A 20000-nucleotide genomic window follows, 5' to 3' on the forward strand; every position below is an offset into this window, starting at 1 on the left:
CCTGTGTGGGACATTTGTTGCCTGTTTTACTTTCTTCCCTCCCCGACACACACAAAATGCACGCACACACTTCCTGTCTTTCCCTTAGAGAATATGACGTAATCAGGGATTCTATCATTTTCCCAGACAGTGTGCGACGAACCTTAAAGTTCTGCTTCTGTGGGAAAACTGGAAAAGTACACACATGTTCTTGGGCTGGATTTACCACACACACACACACACACACACACACACACACACACACACACACACACACACACAGAGAGAGAGAGAGAGAGAGAGAGAGAGAGAGAGAGAGAGAGAGAGAGAGAGAGAGAGAGAGAGAGAGAGAGAGAGAGAGAGAGAGAGAGGCTGGGAAATGCATGCTACTATATCCATAAACAGATGTAAATGATTTTTCCGGCTGAAAATATATCTAACATCATTAACCTAAGATCAGATTTGAAATATTTGTTTTTTAAGTGTTCAGTGTTCATCTTTGGTGTGTTTAGTGTCTGAATATTTGGCTTTTAAGTGTTTAGTACCTCAGAATGTAAATCTGTACAGATGCTGATTCCTTCGGTGTTTAGCATCTACAGGAGTGTTGGGTGAATGTATTTTGTTTTGAGTGTTGGGATTTTGAGCATTCGGTGTTTAAATTCTCATCTGTAATTGTATAAATGTGTTCACACAGATGATGATTCTCTGTGTTTAGCAGCTACAGGGGTGTTTGGTGTCTGAGAGTTTTGGCTGTCTTAGTGTTTACCTTCTGACGGGCATCTCTGCATATGTTTGGCATTTTCTTAGCATTTAGTATTTGGGTCATGAACCTGTCAACATTTAGGGTTTGGATTCTGAGTATTTAGATTTTGTGTGTATAGATTCTAGGTCTTTGGTTTCTCACTGTTTTTTGGATTTGTAATATTCATTCATTCATTCATTTACTACCGCTTATCCAAACTTCTCGGGTCACGGGGAGCCTGTGCCTATCTCAGGCGTGATCGGGCATCGAGGCAGGATACACCCTGGACGGAGTGCCAACCCATCACAGGGCACACACACTCTCTCATTCACTCACACACTCACACACTATGGACAATTTTCCAGAGATGCCAATCAACCTACCATGCATGTCTTTGGACCGGGGGAGGAAACCAGAGTACCTGGAGGAAACCCCCCCGAGGCACGGGGAGAACATGCAAACTCCACACACACAAGGCGGAGACGGGAATCGAACCCCCAAATTGGATGTGTGAGGCGAACGTGCTAACCACTAAGCCACCGTGCGCCCCGATTTGTAATGTTTAGTTTAGGTATTTAGCTTCTTCAGTGTAAGCATTCAAGTTTTTACCATCTCAGGGTTTATATTCTCATTGTTTGGCTTGTTTTTCTTCGGCTTATTGGAAATTAATATTAATATTTTGTTATTTAGAACATAGTGTCCATGAGCTGATAAGGTCAACTCTATCAGACTAAATGAACCTTACTGTAATTCAATTTAAACAGACTGTAACGAAGGATTAGTCGAGTATAACGCAGTATTATCGGTCTGTGTGTGTGTGAGCTGAGAGCATATCTAATACACATGGTCTTTGTGTTTCAGGAGTGTGAGGTGTGATGTGAGCTGAATAACAGGGTGATGAGGGTCATGTGTGTTTGAGACAGAGGGACAGAAGAAGACAATGAATCCTGTGAGGAAGGACATGGAGCTGCTGAGCAACAGCATGGCCACCTACGCTCACGTTAAAGGTGCGCAATACACACACACACACACACACACACACACACACACACACACACACACACAAAGTAATTAGCAGTTTTTAAAAATTGATTTAATTCAAGCTTTCCTTCATCATTCGAATTCCAGGTACTATTGACTTTTCTGTGTCCAGTTTTTATTCTTTTCTCATTTAGTCTGAATGTTGTGAAACATCAAGGAAACAAGTTAGTTAGTTGTTATTTAGATCTAGCGGCTATAAATACACATTTATCCCTATAGAATACAATGCCCAAAAAGAGCCTGTTAAAAAAAAACCTGTTAGAGAGCACCGACACTGGCGAATCCTTTCATACGTGATTTTTAAAATGTCTATATTTCCCCTCAATAATATATATTTAATTTGTTGCTATAACAGAGGTTTCTATTTTATAATAGCAATTATATTGATGTTATGGAAATGCCAGAGGCTGAATTATTCAGCTGATTCGTTATAAAGAATCATTTCCAAAGAATGATTCATCCAGTAGTTGAATCAGTTGTAAAAGATTATTACAGGTGGTGTAAATCACACAGAGCTTTGTATCAAAAAGTCATCTTAAATTGTGTTGTCTTCCACACAGAGAACACGGAGAGCTTTGCGCTCTACTTCATGCTGGGCGTGTGTTTCGGTCTGCTCCTGGCTCTGACGCTCCTCATCCTGGGCTTCGCCTGCAGGCCTAGAAGAAGCGCAGTGAAGAAACCTTCCTCATCTGACCAGAAAAGTCTCAAAGAATCCAGCGAGGAAGATGAAGAGGAACGACTAGACAATTGCGACGAGGAAGATGTGCCCGACGTCACCGTATCGCCTACGAGCGAGCAGAACCAATCCAATGGGACCACCAGCGGCGTGAACGTCTTCTCCTCAGCCGACGAGCTGGAGAGAGCTCGCCGTTTAGAGGAGCGGGAACGCATAGTCAGAGAAATCTGGAGAAACGGACAGCCGGATATCCTGGCCTCCGGGACGGGTACGCTGGGACGCGTGCACTATCACTAGTGACGTGCAAAAGATTCATTTCAGATGTGTTTCATATGATTTACTGTACAGTGAGAATTTTGCACTTATTGAGGACTGACAGTGACAGTCTCATATATTTTGTACACTTTTAAGAATAAACCTTTTATACCACATGATACTGGAGTGTCTGCAGATACTTTGTGATGTCTCTGTGGCATTTAAAAATAAACCTAGTCGAAACTCCTTTCAGGAGAGTCAGCATCCTGTTTGATCCCACGTTCAAGCAGAAACTTGATTTCTGAAGTTTCCCCCTCATTTCACAAGCCTGCACTTCCCGTCGCTGCTCTCCCACCATAGAACAGAAACAAATCACCTCCCTAGAGGACATTAAAATGATGTCAGATGTCAAAGCATTTGCTCTAAATTCTCACCACAGACACAAACCGGTTTCCTGCGTGCTGCTGAATTCCGCATTCTAATAGGCTCTGGTTGATCCATTCTTCACATCAGCACCGCATACTGGGAACGAGGCAGGAATGCACACTAATGGAAAACTCCACACAATAACTAGGCTCTGGATTGAAGTGGAGACCAAGAAACTGGAAAACGGTCCAAAACCAGACTTGTATTTAGAGCTAACTGCATAAATTGCAACCATCTCCATACACGTACAGCACCCAGACTCCCACGACCTCCAAGCCGCTGCCATGTGACGGTGATGTGCACCGTTATCCTGGTTTTTAAGTGTCGCTCCTATGAATCCAGACAGCTCACCATCACAGCACGTTGTCAAAACGTACCGCAAAAATAAAAAAAATAAAAAATGTCTAAGCGACCAAAATTGTTATAAAAATAAAATGTCACGGTAACAAAAATTGGATTCCCTAAATAAAGCATGTATCTTCAGAGCTAAACGGCCTATTTGTTAAATTAAACCGAAATCTAAAAGGTTTGGTAAATAATTCTTTAATTTATTTCAAGTTACACTTTTAAAGTTAAGAAAACTTCACTTATCCTCTTCAGTTATTTTATCCCAGTTTATCTGATACCATTTAACGTATCGAACCCCATATTCGCCATAAGTCATTTTATCTCCGTGAAAATAAAGCTTCATAGAAAAGCCATGAAACGTTAAAGCACGCTTAATCCATCTCACTTTTTCTCTGTATTATTAGACAGCTGATGATTTGAACCGCAAACCCGGGTCACTGCAGAGGCTCGGGTTCGTACCAGCTGTCACAACTCGTGTGTGTTTCTGCAGATGCTATCGCCGTGTGTGTTAAGTGTAGATTATGGCTGACCCATTCCCATGACATTCAGCATGTAATGGCTCCCAGCTGCAGAGCAGCAGCCTCGAGTTTAACGAGTCGGACGCAAACACAGAGACACTCTCGGGTTAACTGAAAGAGACGAGACAGAGAGTGAGAGGGGTTTTTATTGAAATGAGAACAGAAGCAAGCAGCATTACCTGACCAGTATAAACATAAAACAGCTTTATAAATGTGTCACTGCAAATGAAAAAAAGGTGGGAGAGTCTACGAAGTCTTCAATCACAGATCTACGATTATTATTATGACGGTTCGTTACTTTCAGGGCTATAATTATAATTACACACAAACTGTGTAGCAGTTAAAGGTGTTTTTTTTTTCGGTCTGTCTAAAATCACCAGCTGTGTTTTTGCATACAAACACTTATTTTTCCACATTACTCTTCTTCTGACACAACGTACGTTTTTTTCCCGACTAAAACCAGTTTGGGGTCCTGACTAAATTTTTTTAATAGTACATATGTTTAAAAAAAAATCTGCAAGTCATTACAATCATGTACAAAAATCAATTCAGGACATGACTGAAAGAAATCCCACTACAGTTTTAACTCTCGACGACTTAATCACAGATCGGTAAAAATACACAGTGGAAGCGTTCCGGAGGGGAAACGGCTCGGCGATTGACGTCGACGGGATGTACGAGACGAGTTAAAATAATGAGATCTGTACAACACACTGAGATAGAAGAGGAAGAAAAAAAAGCTGTGACACAGAAGGAAAGAAGGGAAAGAGAGTGGGGGAGGAAAAAGAAGAAGAAAAAAAAAAAAAAACTCCACTGCAGTTCCCATCTCTAAGGCACAAATGCGCATCTCCATTGCATGTTAGAAAATGAAAAACAAAGGAAAAAAACAAAAAAAAAATCAATCAGTACACACAGACGGCATTCTGCTAATTCCAGTTAGACTCAAGTAGACTGGAGCAGCTAAGTCTAAAATTACATTTAAAAAATTCAAACTAAATTATGCAGAAAGAATTTTGGAGTAAGCTGAGCAGAACGGCGCTGAACTCCCCACCTGAACAACACACCTTTGTTTGGGGACTGCAGTGGTGAATTAACTGATATTAAAGAAGATGGAAGGAAAAAAAAAAAAAAAAAAAGGGTTGGGTGGTCTAGGGCTTCGAGGTGGAGCTCTCTGCGGTTTTCTCGTCGTCTTTCAGGCCATGCTCAGCTCCGTCGTCAGGCAGCTCTCCCTCCTCTGTGGCTCCCTGGAACATGTCATGGGTCCACTTGGGGCTGCCACTGCTACCTCCGGCACCTGCACCTCCTCTGCGCAAGTTGAACGATCCGCCTCTGATGCGTGGGTACATGCCCCGCCCACGGCCACGCCCTTCCACCCACTTCATCTCTCCCTCCCGGTCACGGTCATCATGCTGAACAGAGACCGGCAACAATTTAGCTTATTTAAAAATCAAGGCTGAAAGGCGATCTCAGGTGTGTGTGGACTGTATGTACCTGGTAGTACTTCCTGCTCTTAGGGGTATATTCAGGGTCCCACTCCTCCTCCTGGGGGCGCACTGGCCCTCCCATATTTGCAGGGTTTCCGTTGTTATTGGTGTTGGGGTAATTTCCTCTGTTCCATCCCCTACCTCTGATTCTAGGCTGCAAATTGAAAGTCATTATTTATTTACTGACAAAAGGGAATTTCAGACAGAATTATCATGATCTCATGTCAACTCGGCACAAAAAGGTTCTTTTAAAATTCCTGCAATTTAGAGCCTTCACTGTTGATCAATTTTCCCTCATCATTATCTTTATCATTATGTAAACAACACTTGGACTCACAAATCCCCGGTCGTATCCCCCGCGTCCTCTATCGTATCCGGTTCGATCGAATCCTCCACGCTCATACCCTCCCCTTCCTCTCTCGTAGCCTCCTCTCTCCATGTGGCCCCCCTCATACTCGCGGGGGTACTCACGCGGCCCCAGGCGGGACTTATCAAAGCCGCCTTTCTCCATATGTTCCATCTCCTCGCCGTGGTACTCTCTGGATTTGTACGTGTGGGGTGATGAAGAGGAAGAGGAGGACGAGGAGGAAGGAGAACGCTCACGCTTCTTCTTGCTTTTCCTTTAATTAGTAAAAAAATAAATGAATAAATAATAAAAAACATGTGAAAACAGACAGACCGAACCGAGGTAGCCGCAGGGCCAATTATTAAAATACGGCGGTGTAACATTTACAGCTAGAAAACTAAAAAGGTACAGAACGTGATATCTTGAGATGATGTAACCAGTGATGGAGACCTACTTGTCAGATCCTGGATTGACATGTATAAAGTTACACAATACACCGCGTTACACTGTTCGGTGCTGTAGAATTCTCAAATCTGATCAATTTTCTAACAGCAGTTCCAGCTGCAAGTCAAATCACAGATTTATATTTAGGTGCACTTATACTTAGCATTCCTAACGCCTTGTTTCTATAGCAACAGCTCGTTCACGAGGATCACTACGGCGGACGCTTCGCGTAACTTGACGCCGGTGATAAACGGATTTTACGGAGCACATCCTGGTATTTAAATAACTTTGTAAAAATATTGTAAAGACTCTGGTGACATTTCCATTGAGGAGAGGTTTATTTATCACTTTATATTATTTACAGATTGTGTGTTGTGGTAAACTGTTAAAAGTCTCGCTCAGGTGATGATGTAAGACTTACTTGGACTTCTTCTGTTTGGAGGATTTTTCAGGAGAGAGTTCTCGGCTGGGGGTGCGCGACCCGGCTGAGCCTTTACCCCCCTCACGTTTGGGGTATTTTTTACGTCGCTCAATATCCAAACGCAGGTCCATTGACTCTCCTTCATATTTTTTAGCATAATCCTGCAGAGACACAGTGACGCACTTTAATATTAATAAACGTCATTCTTACATCAACACAAACTCATCATGTACTGAAACCCTGACAGGTTCATCATCAGACTGTGGTGTAAGAGATTACAATCAGAACCAGGAATCGTGTCAGGTTCTGAGCGGTCGATTTAACGTTTAACATTTTTTAACACCAGGCAAAAAAAAAATTTTTTACTTCTGATCCCATAGACTGCACATAAATAAGCATAAATAAATAACTGCTTAGTGAAGAATCCCAAACTGAACATTTTTATACTGTGAGGCAGAAATACATCAACATACAAGACACCGCGGGCCGAACTGCGGACGACGTGCGCCATCTACTGTTGACCCGGAAAAAATAGACCCGCAGAGTAACGTCTATAAACCGACCCTATGGTGCTGATGGAGATCTATTAATTCTCCAGAGATGACGTTCAATCTCAGGCTATTGAATGATCCAATATTTCTTTTGACAAATTCGATTAAATAAACGTTTTGGATCACCAAAATGTGTAACACTGGAGTTATAAGTGTAACAAAGATGATTAAAAACTCAGGCTTCCGCACCATATACATAATGTAATAATTCGTCTGTTTCGATCTTTAATATCTGTTGTAAAATTAAACAGTTATCGGTGTTCGAGGCAAATCGCCTTGCTGGCCTGTTAGAAACCATTTACACACCTAAATACTATTAGATTAAAAGTTTTGATGATAATTCGAAGTACGTATTTTACATAGATTCGTTTAAATTCGCTCATGTTTCAACCTTAAACTTAACCTGTGCATTTTAGGCTACGATACTGAGATCGGAACGATAGAAATCGTCACAAAACGAATCTTTTCCTACAACTGAGCTTTAACCTTTAATCAGCTCAGGTGTAAAAGTAAATAAGCAACATCGATCAAACCCGAGAGGAGAAAAGAACTCGGTTACAAGAAGTTTAAATAAAAAGGTGAGTGGGCAGTTCTTTTTTTGCCGTTTCATATTAAAACGCCGCGAGCTGCAGAAGATTAATGCACCGTGATAAAGAACGTGTATTTATTTTTCATAACAAAAAGGCAACAACAGAACAGTGCACAGATCTCATGGGAAAGCAACATGCTCCATGCTTTTCCCCATGGTGATTAGTACAGAGCCCCACGTGTTCAAATGCACTTCCAAGGAGAAAATACTTACTATGGCTTTTGTTTAGATGTCCACAGAAAGGCTTGGACAACATCTCAATTGTCACTTCCGTTCTCATTAGCCTTTTTGTTTGGGCGTGAACGAACCCACTGAATAATCATATCTCATCATAGAAAAGTTGCTGAGGGGGGACCAGGGTGTAAGGTGTATACAAGAGGTTCTGGTGTATTTAGAATTATTGCACCTCCTTTAAAGTGAGGGTGTTGGGTTGGGGGGCTTGGGGGGGAGAAAGCACAACTCTTTCAGCAGGCACACAAACTGGGCTGGAATTTCAGATTTTGAAAACGCTCGGTCACCTTGTAGTCGCTTTCTTCCATATCCTCAAACAGACGAGCGTGCTTCTTAAAAGCACTGGGAGACACATCAATTCTCCTGTGTGGGAGACAAACAGAGGAAGAAAGTCACCGGGATTGTCCACGATTATTAACCTTCATCGTCATCACCTTCATAACAATAATAATATTAAGGTAAGGATTAAAACACTTTGCAGTGATGTAATGATGCATTGCTATTACACTATGGCAACATTCCTAATATTACAGCTTCTATTTAATCCCAAAACAGCACGATATTTGTAAGATTGTAACGATGTTTGATGTACGAGAAAAACGTTAGCTCATTACGTTATAGTGGCTACAATCAGTAGGGTTGCAAAATTCCGGGAATTCTCAAGGCTGGAAACTTTCCATGGGAATTAATGGGAATATATGGAAATAAACTGGGAATTTTAAGAAAATGCAGTTGCCTAAAACAAGGAAATTAAATTTGCTTAAATTTCAGCATAATTTTGTTTAAAACAACAAGATTTAATGCAATTTAAGATGAATTTGTATCCTGCATTAATCGGTCACTTGCCCACAGCACACTGCTTACTGGAGGGCCATTGAGGCCAAACCCCCTGTATGTACTTGCATAACATGCACAGTAACACAATGTTATGGTCATTTAACTAGTTGCTTATTAGCATGAATATTAGTAGAATATTGGCTATTTATTAGTACTTAGTAAGCACATATTAATGCCTTATTCTGCATTACCTTATTCTACATTCTTAATAGTACCCAATACCTAAACTTAACTACCTTACTAATTAGAATAGATTACAGCGATCCTAGGTAAATATGTTTATTACAAGCATACTAATGTTTATTATGTTTATTACAATTATTAAGTTTGTGTTTATTACAAGCATACTAATGTTTATTATGTTTATTACAATTATTAAGTTTGTTTATTACAAGCATATTTATGCTTTTGTGTCACTCACTGAAAGAATCAATTAAAGTTCTACTTACAATTAAATCAGTCAAGACGTCATTTTTAAAATTTGTATTACCTTGCATGCATGTCTGCTTATGACCATACTAAATGTTTATATATGATATAGTTTATATAAATCTCCCTATATTTCCAAATAATTCCCATAAATTCCTGTAAATTCCCATAAAGTTTCCAATTTGGGATATTGCTATCTTAGGGGTCATGACGGTTTGAGCGAGACGGAGGGAAATTCCCTTAAGTGACCAAGGAAAAAAAAAATGCAGAAAAATTCATCATCATCCAATTCAACAGCGTAATTCTGTGAGCATGTTAATACCTGTGAATCTCAGGACTCTTTCTTTGCCTCATCATTTCCATCTGTGCGGCTTTTCTTTGGTACATGCCGAATCGCTCGTTCAGAGACATCCCGGACGAGCGAAAGTGCTGAGCTGCAAGATAGAAGAGGAGGAAAAAAATCCTTAAGTCGGAAAAACAAAAATAAAAAAAACTAACCCAGATTTAATTCGATGATGCGACATGAAAACGAGCTCAACATGGAACCCTGAGGAACTCCAGGATACCAGAACGAGAACAAAAAGATAAGCTGTTTAAGATTAGGAGGTTACCTTTGATGTGATGGACGATGGTGACTATGTGTTGAGCAAACAGTTCTGATGGGCTGCGACGAAGCTGAGCAGCCTGAATGTGCTGGAAAATGGAGTGGAACTCCTCATGCTCTTTCTTAACAGGGTATATTAGATCCTGAGACAAACGTCTTTCTTTGGCTAAAGCGCCAGTAGAGCTAAAAGATAAATAAATAAATAAATAAATAAATAAATAAAAGAAAAAAATTAAAAATAATAATAATAATAATACAAAACAGACATGCAGATATATCAAATTGACCATACAAACGGTAGTTAGATCAGGAAAAAGACATCAATTACCTCTCTGCTTCGTCGTCAAATACTTTCAGACTAAAGTTAAATTCAGGCTCTTTCTTCTTAGAGGATCTGGCGGGAGGTGACGACTCCCTGGCTGCAGGAAACAGGGGCTTGCTACGCTCTGTGCTTCTGGGCGGTGAAGGAGACGGGCTGACGCGGTTCTTCTTCTTCTCCTTTTTCTTGGAGGCTTTCTCTTCTTTACGTGCTGCCTGCTTGCGGCTTCGGTATAGCTCTTCCATCACGTGTTCTTCCTCCTCCATGTCTTCCCCTCTTTGTGAAGAATCTTTGTTGGACACGTAGTCGTCGTCCCACTTACCAAAACGCTCTTCGAACAGTTCCCGCGCAGATACAGTGGGTTTGGCCTTGTACTTGGGTTCCTCGTCGTTTTTTCTCTCTCTCAGGCTCTTCGAGTACTCCTCTTCCTCCTCGTCCAGAAACGGAAGGCCTTTATCCGCCTTGGAGTCTCCGTACTCCGGATCCATTTCGAAAACGGCTTTTTGTTTTCGGTTACTCTTCTCCTTTTCCCCGTCGCCGGTATTCTGATCTTCGCCCCGATTGTCATCCCAGTCGGATGTGGGTTTTTTCTTGTCTGCCAGAAACCTGTAGTAAACGATGAAAAGTGATTTTCCCCACACAGTTCCCTGTTAAAAACAATGTTAAAATCCTGAGTCTTTAAAGAGCTGAATCTGTAAGTAGAGCTGAGCGATAAGGGAAAATATTACAATCTACATTTGAAGAAAATTCTCAGACACCACAGATATACTGCAACAGATTCCAGGTATTTCTGACGATATATGCATTTCGACCCGGATACGACACGACACGACACTCTCAGTACGGCGGAAATGAGAGATGCCTTTGTGCCTCTGAGGGCAAGATTCATTAAAAAAAAAAGTGACGTATCGAACTTAACGGTGAAACTGTCTCAGCGTCTTCTGTTGAGAAAGCATCAGAACGGAACAAATTAAAGATGTACAAGATGTCTCACAACCACTGACCCTAAACATGGCAGTCGGGTTCGCCTGTGGATTTTGGGTGGAGTCCAGGCCACGTACATGTTTCGACATTACAGAAGAAAAAGCACCAGAAGCTGGAAGAACTAAAAATCGGGAGGGTAAATCGGCTGAAACTAAACTCGTGAAATAAACTACACGTGCGTGTGCTCGGCAGGACGATAGATTATTTGACCAATCTCACGTTCACGGACCAACGGCTTGATCCGTTCGACGGCGCGGCCGAGATGAGGAGAACGATGTTTTGTCGCGATGCTCTGAATTCAGACAGTAGGTTAGTAAGATTTGTAATGATTAAAAAAAACAAAAAAAAAAAGGTGAAATACAACACTGTAGATTTGTCGCTCGAGGGCGTAACTTATTTCGGTACGGCTTGATTAAGATTAAATATATTATTCCACCTCGTGTGAAATTAATGGTGTCTTGTTCCAAGCAAATCAATAAATCACATCATCCCTACCCTCAGCGTTCATTCCTCTAGTTCCTTGTTCTAGGTTCTACATGCTACGAGCTGGAGGTCTTTAACAGAGATCCGATCTAGAGTCGTAACGCTTCGTAGTTCCGACTGCGAGTTCTGCGTTTCTTGATCTGAACCATTAATCCTCTTAATCCTAATAGTCAATTTTTAACCCTTTATCCTCCTATTTCCTTGCTCCGGGTTGATCCTCCTAGCCTTCTTCTCACAGAAGTACGACATCATTTTGGAACTTGTTTAAAATCCAAGCTCGTTTTTGCACGAGAGGAACCGCAATTGAATTGGAACGGACTTTCACACGTTAAATAATAAATAAGACGTTACAGGATTACAACTGGATTATCGCCCAGCTCTACAGTGCAGCTACTCTGATGTATTTACTAAAAAGAAGAAATATCATCTTATCACAAGCAAACATTGAGCACTGAAGGAAAAAAAAAACTGCACCACAGCAGACATGACTGACCAGGACTCGTTTTAGGAAATATACTTACATCGGCTAAGCTTTATCTCCTAAATTATGGGATTGCAAACAACCTCATTGCACAGGGCAACAGCCAGCAAGATTTGGTATTTTATTTGCGTTTTGAAATGAGATGACTTCCATTTTAACCTTTTTTTCTTCCAAGGAGCTTTGTTTGCTGTGCACAGACTAAACACATTTGAAAGAGTGATTATAAATCAAATACTGTGTGAGAGAGAAAAAAATAAAACCAAAAAGAGAGGGATGTTGCTTTAAATAAAAGAGGACTGCAATTCTCAAACACGAACGTGACGTGAACGTACTTTTTGAACGCTGTGGATATGGCCGCTTTCTCTCCTGCCTTCATGTCTTCTTTGGAGAAGAAGCCAAAACCGGTTGATGCTCCTGCTGCTGGCTTTGGAGGACTCTTTGAATCGGGAGCACTGATGCTTCTCCAGACAGAGGCGCCGTTACCTGTAGCTCCAGAAAGGGACACTTTCACCTCAGGCTGAGTCCCTTGTGGAACCGTTTGTTCTGGATTGGAGATTTTCGGACTGGTGGTGTAGTCGCTCATGCTCTCCCATTTGCTCGGGGGCTCCTCGGGAATGGACGTGGAAGATTTGGGTTCCGCTTCCTTGCTATTGCCTTTCCCTTCATTTGGTGAGCTCTTGCTCTTTAACTCTTTAGATGGAGCTTTTCCGGAGTTGCGGCGGCGTGGGGACGGGGATCGTGAAGAAGATTTAGAGTGGCGTGAGCGAGAAGAGGAGTTCGCGGAATAATGTGAGCGACTACGGCTCCTGGAGCGCTTGCGAGGTGTGCGGGAGCGAGAGCGCCCCCTTTTGGGGCTGTGGTGCTCATGGGATTGCTGCTGTTCACGATGGCCTCCATGCCAGTTATTGCGATAACCGTAAGAACCGCCTCCTCCTCCTCCTCCTCCTCCACCACCTCCACCACCACCTCCTCCTCCTCTGTGGTAGCCACGCGGGTAATAACCACGTCCCCGGCCACGGTTATAATAGAAGGGTCTCCGGTAGCCACGGAAACCACGATTGTACCCCCGGTTGCCCTGAAAATCTCTCGATGGGTAGTTTCTCTCACGGCTAGGAGAACGGGAGCGAGATCTGGAGCTAGGGGACAAAAAGTGAAGACAAACTGGTGAATATTTTAATGAGCAAGAGATGAGTTAGTGGGTGGGTGTTAACGAATGTGTACGTCAATTCTGTGAGCTTTTAGTACATTAGAAATAATCAGATTCTACTTATGATCTATAAACCCCTATACAGACTGAACCCCTACACCTGTAAACGATTACACCTGCTGAGATTAAAGGCATTTTATAAGCAACTGGAATAAAGAAAACGGAATCAGTGGCAGTGAATTTTCCTACAGAACGTCACTTATGTATAGATTGAAAATCTATTTATTTAGACTACCTTTTTCACTAATAATTCTTTTGTGAAGGGTCAACACTCTGAAAGGTTTGGCTCTTGAGTCTTGACCGGTCGAGAGTCACCACTTGCATTCTGACAACAATATACCCCCAGATATGCCACTACGGGGCAAGAGCATAGCTAATAACACCCCCATCTAATCACGACTAGGGCTGGGGCGATATGGCTGAAAACTGTATCACGATAGTGTTTCATATCGGTCGATATCGATAATTATATTTATGACCCATTTAAAATAAGGACCAGGAGAAAAATATTACATTTAAACATTTTAAACCTAACCTTCCTCTGATCAGAATCCCCTCAGTTAAGGCAGAAACGTCAAAACAACCAGGAAACCTCAAATATAATGTAAACATAAGTCTAAAGTCACAATGAACACTTAACTATTATCTCTTAACATTTAAGGTGCGAAATGAAAGAAAAGGTAAGAAATGCTTAATAAAGTAATAAAATTTGTAACTTTGTATCTTGTATCTTTTGTAAAGATAAATAAAACTAGGTAGACTGAGATACATCTGTAATATAAAACACAAACCTGATACACTACAGTAACATTGTTTGAAATATAAAACCTGCAGAAATATGAAAAAGTAGCTGATTTTTAGTCTTTTATTTACAATTTCCTCGCTCGCTGCAGCTCATTTTCTGCTCATCAGTCGCCGGTTACTGAGGCCATCCTTAAAAATATTTTAGTTGGCAGTAACAGTAAAAAAAAAGGGGGGGGGGGGTGGTTCGTAGGTAGGTCTATTTTGGTGATGATGATTACGTAAGTATGACTTTAAACAAATTAGCATATCGTGACGTCACTGACTGGGTCTTCAACCCGTGCCTTCGGGCGCATCATTGCAAACCTTATTTTGATGCTGGACAGTTTTTCCAGAACTTCCTGCGAAGTTAAAGCGGTGTCGAGCTGTTTTAATGATTTTTTTTAGGCCTTAAGAGGAATCCAGCAGACCAGCACGAGACACCACCAATATGGGGCAGCCAAACATGATACTGTTACATGATGTTAGCGTGTCACTCCCTACATTGCTAGGTTACCAGAGAGTGAGTGCCTTTGTTAATGCAACCAAACTTGCTTCGGTTTTCTTCCGACGAAGAATAAAAAATATCAAACACATTTTTTTATTGATATAGATCACGTGTCTATCGCGATACATATCGTTATCGTTTTATCGCCCAGCCCTAAACACGACTCCCTCTGCCTTCGGGACTTGCCTGATCCACCCAAACACTACTTCTGCTTGGAGCTTCGATTTGACTTAATAGCATACAGCTTGGGAAGAGTAACGACTTCTATTCACACTGTCTAATATCACCCAGACGAGCACGAGCTCACTATCTATTCTGGCTTCGCTCAAGGTTTCTTCCTCATGTTGTTTCAGTGAGATTGCCCTTGCGATTGTCACCTCTTTAATCATCTAAAGTTACATCCGGATTTCTGTAGCTACTTGTGGTCTATAAAATTAAACTGAACACTGCTGGATATAACAAGTCAGTAATTAACATGCAGATGGGGGTATGACATTTACCACTTGGGGGCAGTACACAACTATAGTTTCTTGCCTTATAAGCTTAATGTTTCTTCTGTTTCAACATGCAAGCTTAAACACAAACAGGTTCTGTATATATTTAAAAAAAAAAAAACGTCTTTCCACTGAAAGAAACTAAATTATTTTAAAAAGAGTTAGAACTTGAGACAAAAGTTTGTGCTTCTTTTAACACAATCAGCACTTTATCATTTGTCGCTGTTTTGCTGCTTGCATTGATGACCGTAACATTTAGCTCTGCTCCGGGTGGGGGGGCACTCTTAGCAACTCCTTAACAACACAAACGAATGAGGTAAAAGACAGACAAAGAGTTGTGCACTTATTAAAGGTCATTGGGCTCCACCGGGCTTGGAGAAAAGAATAAATTAGAGAAGAATAAATGGCTTTTGGGACCGAACCATACGCAAGAAGACAACGAGTTACCTGTAGCGATGCTTCCTGGACCTCGAGCGTGAGCGGCTGCTGGAGCGAGATCTCGAATATGACCTGGAGCGGGACCGAGACCTCGATCTGGACCGAGAGGGAGAAGGAGAATTCTTTGCCTTGGACATTTTGGAAATCGCGTCTTCTTCAAAACTATAAGGGGGGAAAAAAAAAAAAAAGAAGAAGAGTTCAGGGGAGAGAGAGAGAGACAGAGCTCAGTGCTCACCTCAGTGCCATCGGGGTTTTATACCAACAGTTATCTTTATTTGAATACACATCACTCCTGACAGAACCACATTATGCTCGTACACTCACCAGACTAGCGTACATGAGTGGGCGGGGCTAAAACAGTTTCCACCGACCCTCTTCACGATCACGAGCCTGATAGCACTCAGCTATACCATATAGATTGTATAACAATGCACAAACACCTGCCTACAATCTATTCCCTCAGGCTTTCCTACGTAAAACTATATGACCAGGTTTAGCATGCTAACAACAAATGTCAACAAAAACTAAATAACTGAACAGCTCGATAAGAACCAAAGTCTAAGCGTCTAGCGGGAGTTAATCTTTATCCCGTCTCAGTCGTCTCCACCCCCACGTCAGATATCCCCGAAACCCAGACAAGCCAGACTGACGACCTAAAAGCTCATTTACATCATCAGAACTCTTCAGGATGTTTAAGCACATTGTAACCAGTAAATAGGCAGGATCCGTTACAAGAATAACTAAACTTTTTGTTTTTCATAAAATGTTTCAACGGCATTTCTAACGAACACAGCTAAAAGGTGATAAATGACCTGGTGTCATGTTAACCTTGATAAAAAACATGAACTGTGGGTTTTAATTCCAGTTTATTTCCATTTTAACACTGTAACAAAGTGACCGAGTCAAGAGCACTAAAGTTGTAAAAAAGAAAAGAAGGGGGCGGAGCTTCCAAGTATCAGGAGAGAAAGAGTATTTTGTTAGAGCATTTTCCTACATGAACCACATAACGGAGGATATTGTGCCAGTGAGATATCACATGAATGTGATAATATCACACCAGCATTATTGAGCTAAGATTCTAAAATTATTCTGTTTTAGAATCGTAACATGACAAAGGTTGTAAAGATAACATGTCATCCAACTAAAGCCTAGAAAAGAGCCCATGGATTTGGAAAAACCTTAAAAATAAGATGGGATTTGTTTATAAAACCGGAAGTACAGAGGAAGTATTTCAATGAAAGTAAAACGCAGTACATCTTCACAGGAAGCTGATCAAATGTAAGACCAAAAAAAAAAAAAAAAAAAACCTTTTTGGGTTAATAATCAGTAATAAGTATCAGTAAGGAAATAGTGAAAAGTAGTTATAATCCTCCCTCATCTGCTCATGATGATTGCTTAGGAACTATAAACTGGTGTGAAATATTAACCATTAGAAGTGATCTAATAAGTGAAATAATCTAATAAATATTTAAACTACATATGTGCAAAATAATCTACTAAACATTTAAACTACATATGTGCAAAATAATCTAATATTTAAACTACATATGTGAAAAATAATCTAAAATATTTAAACTACATGTGTGCAAAATAATCTAATATTTATACTATGTGTAAAAAATCTAATAAACAACATTTAAACTACATATGCGCAAAATAATCTAAAATATTTAAACTACATATGTGCAAAATAACCTAATATTAAATTACAAAATAATCTAATAATAAACAACATTTAAACTACATGTGTAAATTAATCTAATATTTAGATTACGTATGTGTAAAAATAAGTGAACCAAATATTGACTATAAATTCAATATATATGACGGTGGAAAAATAGATTTTTAATAAAAATCTATAAGGTGAACAGTTATTAAAATCTGTACATGAATAAAAGTAGGAATATAAAGTGCTACTGTAATAAAAACCGAACACGTAATTAAACAAACTGTGCGTTTGATAAACAGCGCTACTGTTAGCTACATCACGCTAGGGATAAAATACGTGTTAGATTTTAAAAAGCTTTCAGTCATCACTAACAAACGATGTTTATAAACACTAAGAAATAATGAAGTAACATAAAATATAAAATTCAGATTATATCGACAGAGCTAATAAAGTGCTAGTTTCGCTAACCGTGCTAAACCAGTTAGCATCCCACGGTTAGCATTACCAATTAGCATCCCACAGCTAGCATTAGTTATTAGCATCCCCACAGCTAGCATTAGTTATTAGCATCCCCACAGTTAGCATTAGCCATTAGCATCCCACAGTTAGCATTAGCCATTAGCATCCCACAGTTAGCTAGGTTTAATACAATGTAGCTGCGTTGCTAAGTTTCACGACGCGTCGATTAAGTTACGCATCGATTAATAAATAAACCCGATCAGTTATTTCAATACATTACAATTATAAATAAATTTTAAACAGATTTAAGGCCTTACCTGTATATTGGGCTCGCGCGCACAGTCGGTTTGTTTTTACTCAGCTTTACGGCTCTACAGTAGCTTTAAACGAATCTCCTCTAAAACCGTCTGTACGTGTTTATTTCCACCAGAACGACTAAACCTTAGTCACGACAAACACGAAGACTAATCGCGCAGCGGCCATTTGTGAGACCATTTGTTCTCCTGCAGAAAGTAAAACGAGGGTCAAATGTCCTTCCTGTTCGTTCTGCGGCAGGGTTGCCAGATTACACAGCTTCACCCCGGAACGCCTCAATTCGAAATCACACGTGTTCAAAATGGCGCCTGTCTGCGTTGCCAGGTCTGTAGGGAAACTACCTGTGCCATGATCTCCAACAAATTCCATTGCAAAGCATTAAAAATAAAACCTCTAACCTAATAATAATAACATTAGAATAATCTAATAATAAATATCTAAACTACATAAGTGCAAAATAATCTAATAATAAATATTTAAACTACATAGATGCAAAATAATCTAATAAATATTTAAACTACATATGTGCAAAATAATCTAATAAATATTTAAACTACATATGTGAAAAACAATCTAATAATAAATATTTAAACTACATATGTGCAAAGCAGTAAGAAGAAAAACTCTGATTTTTCGTTGTATTTGCAGTTTTCTAAAGATGAATCATCTTGTTTTCAGTAGCAGAGCAGTTTCCGGTAGCAGTCAACCACGTGTTATACTGCAGGGATAAGACCAGAGACTAGCTACACTGAGAGATAGTTTTATTATTATTATTATTATTATTATTATTATTATTATTATTATTATTATTATTATTATTATTATTATTTAGTTTTTCATTTCTGGTATAAGTATTTTAAGATACGACACATTTTTTAAAATGAATAATAACAGTAATATATTGGTTTTTTGTTGTTGTTTTAAAAGACATCTCAGAGTAGAGGTTTACATCAGGACATAAAATGACATGAAGAAGAAAATGAAGCCCACATTTCTAACCATGGACACAGATAGTTCAGGTTACTTGTGTGGATCTTTGTGGCACATTTCCTGCATTCATTCATTCATTCATGCTTTGTCCTGATCAGAATTGTACCACATGAAATGACTAATCTTTGTTTTGCTAAAGTGAACCAAGAAAGTGTTATAGGAAGGTACAAGAAAAAAATGAAGTTGATGAAAATCTTGTTACTAAAAGCCTATCACAGTTCAAATAAATACCACTTCATACCGATGTCTTATTTCTACCTATAAACTTATCAAGGTTGATTAAACATTAAAGGATAATTGTTCTCTTTATTTAATCATGTTAGCTGTTTATACCTGCTGCTATTAGAGTTTACAACCAAAGCTGCTCCCTGTAAACTACTCACCATAATACACACTGATTACTGTTTCATTGCAATAATAACAATAACAAAGTATTTTAAACATGTGCAATAACAGAAATTTTGAAAACTGTGCAATATGCCTTCAGTGTAACCACTATGCTTTTTTTTATAAATTTTTGTTTTTTGTATATTATGTATATTATATTATGTCTTTATTCTTTGTTCTTTATATATATATTCTTTGAAAGTGAGGAATTTAAACTAACTGTGAGAATTTGGTTTAAATACAGAGTTTCTATACACTGACTTAAGCTACAAAGATGAAAAGAATGTTGACGCCTTCACGAGAGCTTGTCTTGTGTCCAGACTCAGAGAGCTTGATCATTCAATATAAACTAACACTCATCATCTAAAATATCTATTTTAAGACTTCATTTTCTAGAATGTGGCACATATGAGTGCGCTATGTGAACATTCTTTGAGCACACAAGGTGTGTTGACACTCTTCCTGTAGGCCTCTTCACTGCGAGCTTTGTGAAACTAATACCCCCATCTCCAAAACTGACACCTGTTACAGACGTCTTAGGGCAACTACAGCTAATCCCTTAGAG

General features: G+C 39.8%; 2 protein-coding genes across 7 annotated transcripts in view; one reads left to right on the top strand and one right to left on the bottom strand.

Moving 5' to 3' along the window:
• The window catches only part of eva1bb (eva-1 homolog Bb (C. elegans)), a 7123-nt gene extending 4251 nt beyond the window's left edge, over positions 1-2872 (top strand). For 3 of the 5 annotated variants that reach the window (XM_027174625.2, XM_027174624.2, XM_027174627.2), the window contains exons 2-3: positions 1583-1728; positions 2323-2872. In XM_027174625.2, coding sequence (XP_027030426.1) covers positions 1662-1728; positions 2323-2735 — 480 coding nt within the window. In that variant the 5' untranslated portion in view covers positions 1583-1661 and the 3' untranslated portion in view covers positions 2736-2872. Of the gene's footprint in view, positions 1-365; positions 387-1288; positions 1311-1582; positions 1729-2322 lie in introns of those variants that run through there. The other 2 variants (XM_027174626.2, XM_047819293.1) reach the window with 2 other exon arrangements.
• Positions 2873-4113: 1241 nt separating this feature from the next.
• Positions 4114-20000, bottom strand: part of thrap3b (thyroid hormone receptor associated protein 3b) — a 17128-nt gene continuing 1241 nt past the window's right edge. Inside the window, exons 1-11 of one of the 2 annotated variants that reach the window (XM_027174623.2) lie at positions 18061-18309; positions 15625-15777; positions 12521-13324; positions 10250-10846; positions 9929-10104; positions 9640-9751; positions 8339-8414; positions 6681-6841; positions 5807-6089; positions 5477-5623; positions 4114-5394 (exon numbers count right to left, since the gene is read on the bottom strand). In XM_027174623.2, the coding sequence (XP_027030424.1) occupies positions 5134-5394; positions 5477-5623; positions 5807-6089; positions 6681-6841; positions 8339-8414; positions 9640-9751; positions 9929-10104; positions 10250-10846; positions 12521-13324; positions 15625-15752 (2745 nt within the window). In that variant the 5' untranslated portion in view covers positions 15753-15777; positions 18061-18309 and the 3' untranslated portion in view covers positions 4114-5133. Of the gene's footprint in view, positions 5395-5476; positions 5624-5806; positions 6090-6680; positions 6842-8338; positions 8415-9639; positions 9752-9928; positions 10105-10249; positions 10847-12520; positions 13325-15624; positions 15778-18060; positions 18310-20000 lie in introns of those variants that run through there. The other variant, XM_047819292.1, reaches the window with a different exon arrangement.

This window comes from Tachysurus fulvidraco, chromosome 10, assembly GCF_022655615.1.
Source record: "Tachysurus fulvidraco isolate hzauxx_2018 chromosome 10, HZAU_PFXX_2.0, whole genome shotgun sequence".
Classification (NCBI taxonomy): Eukaryota; Metazoa; Chordata; class Actinopteri; order Siluriformes; family Bagridae; genus Tachysurus; species Tachysurus fulvidraco.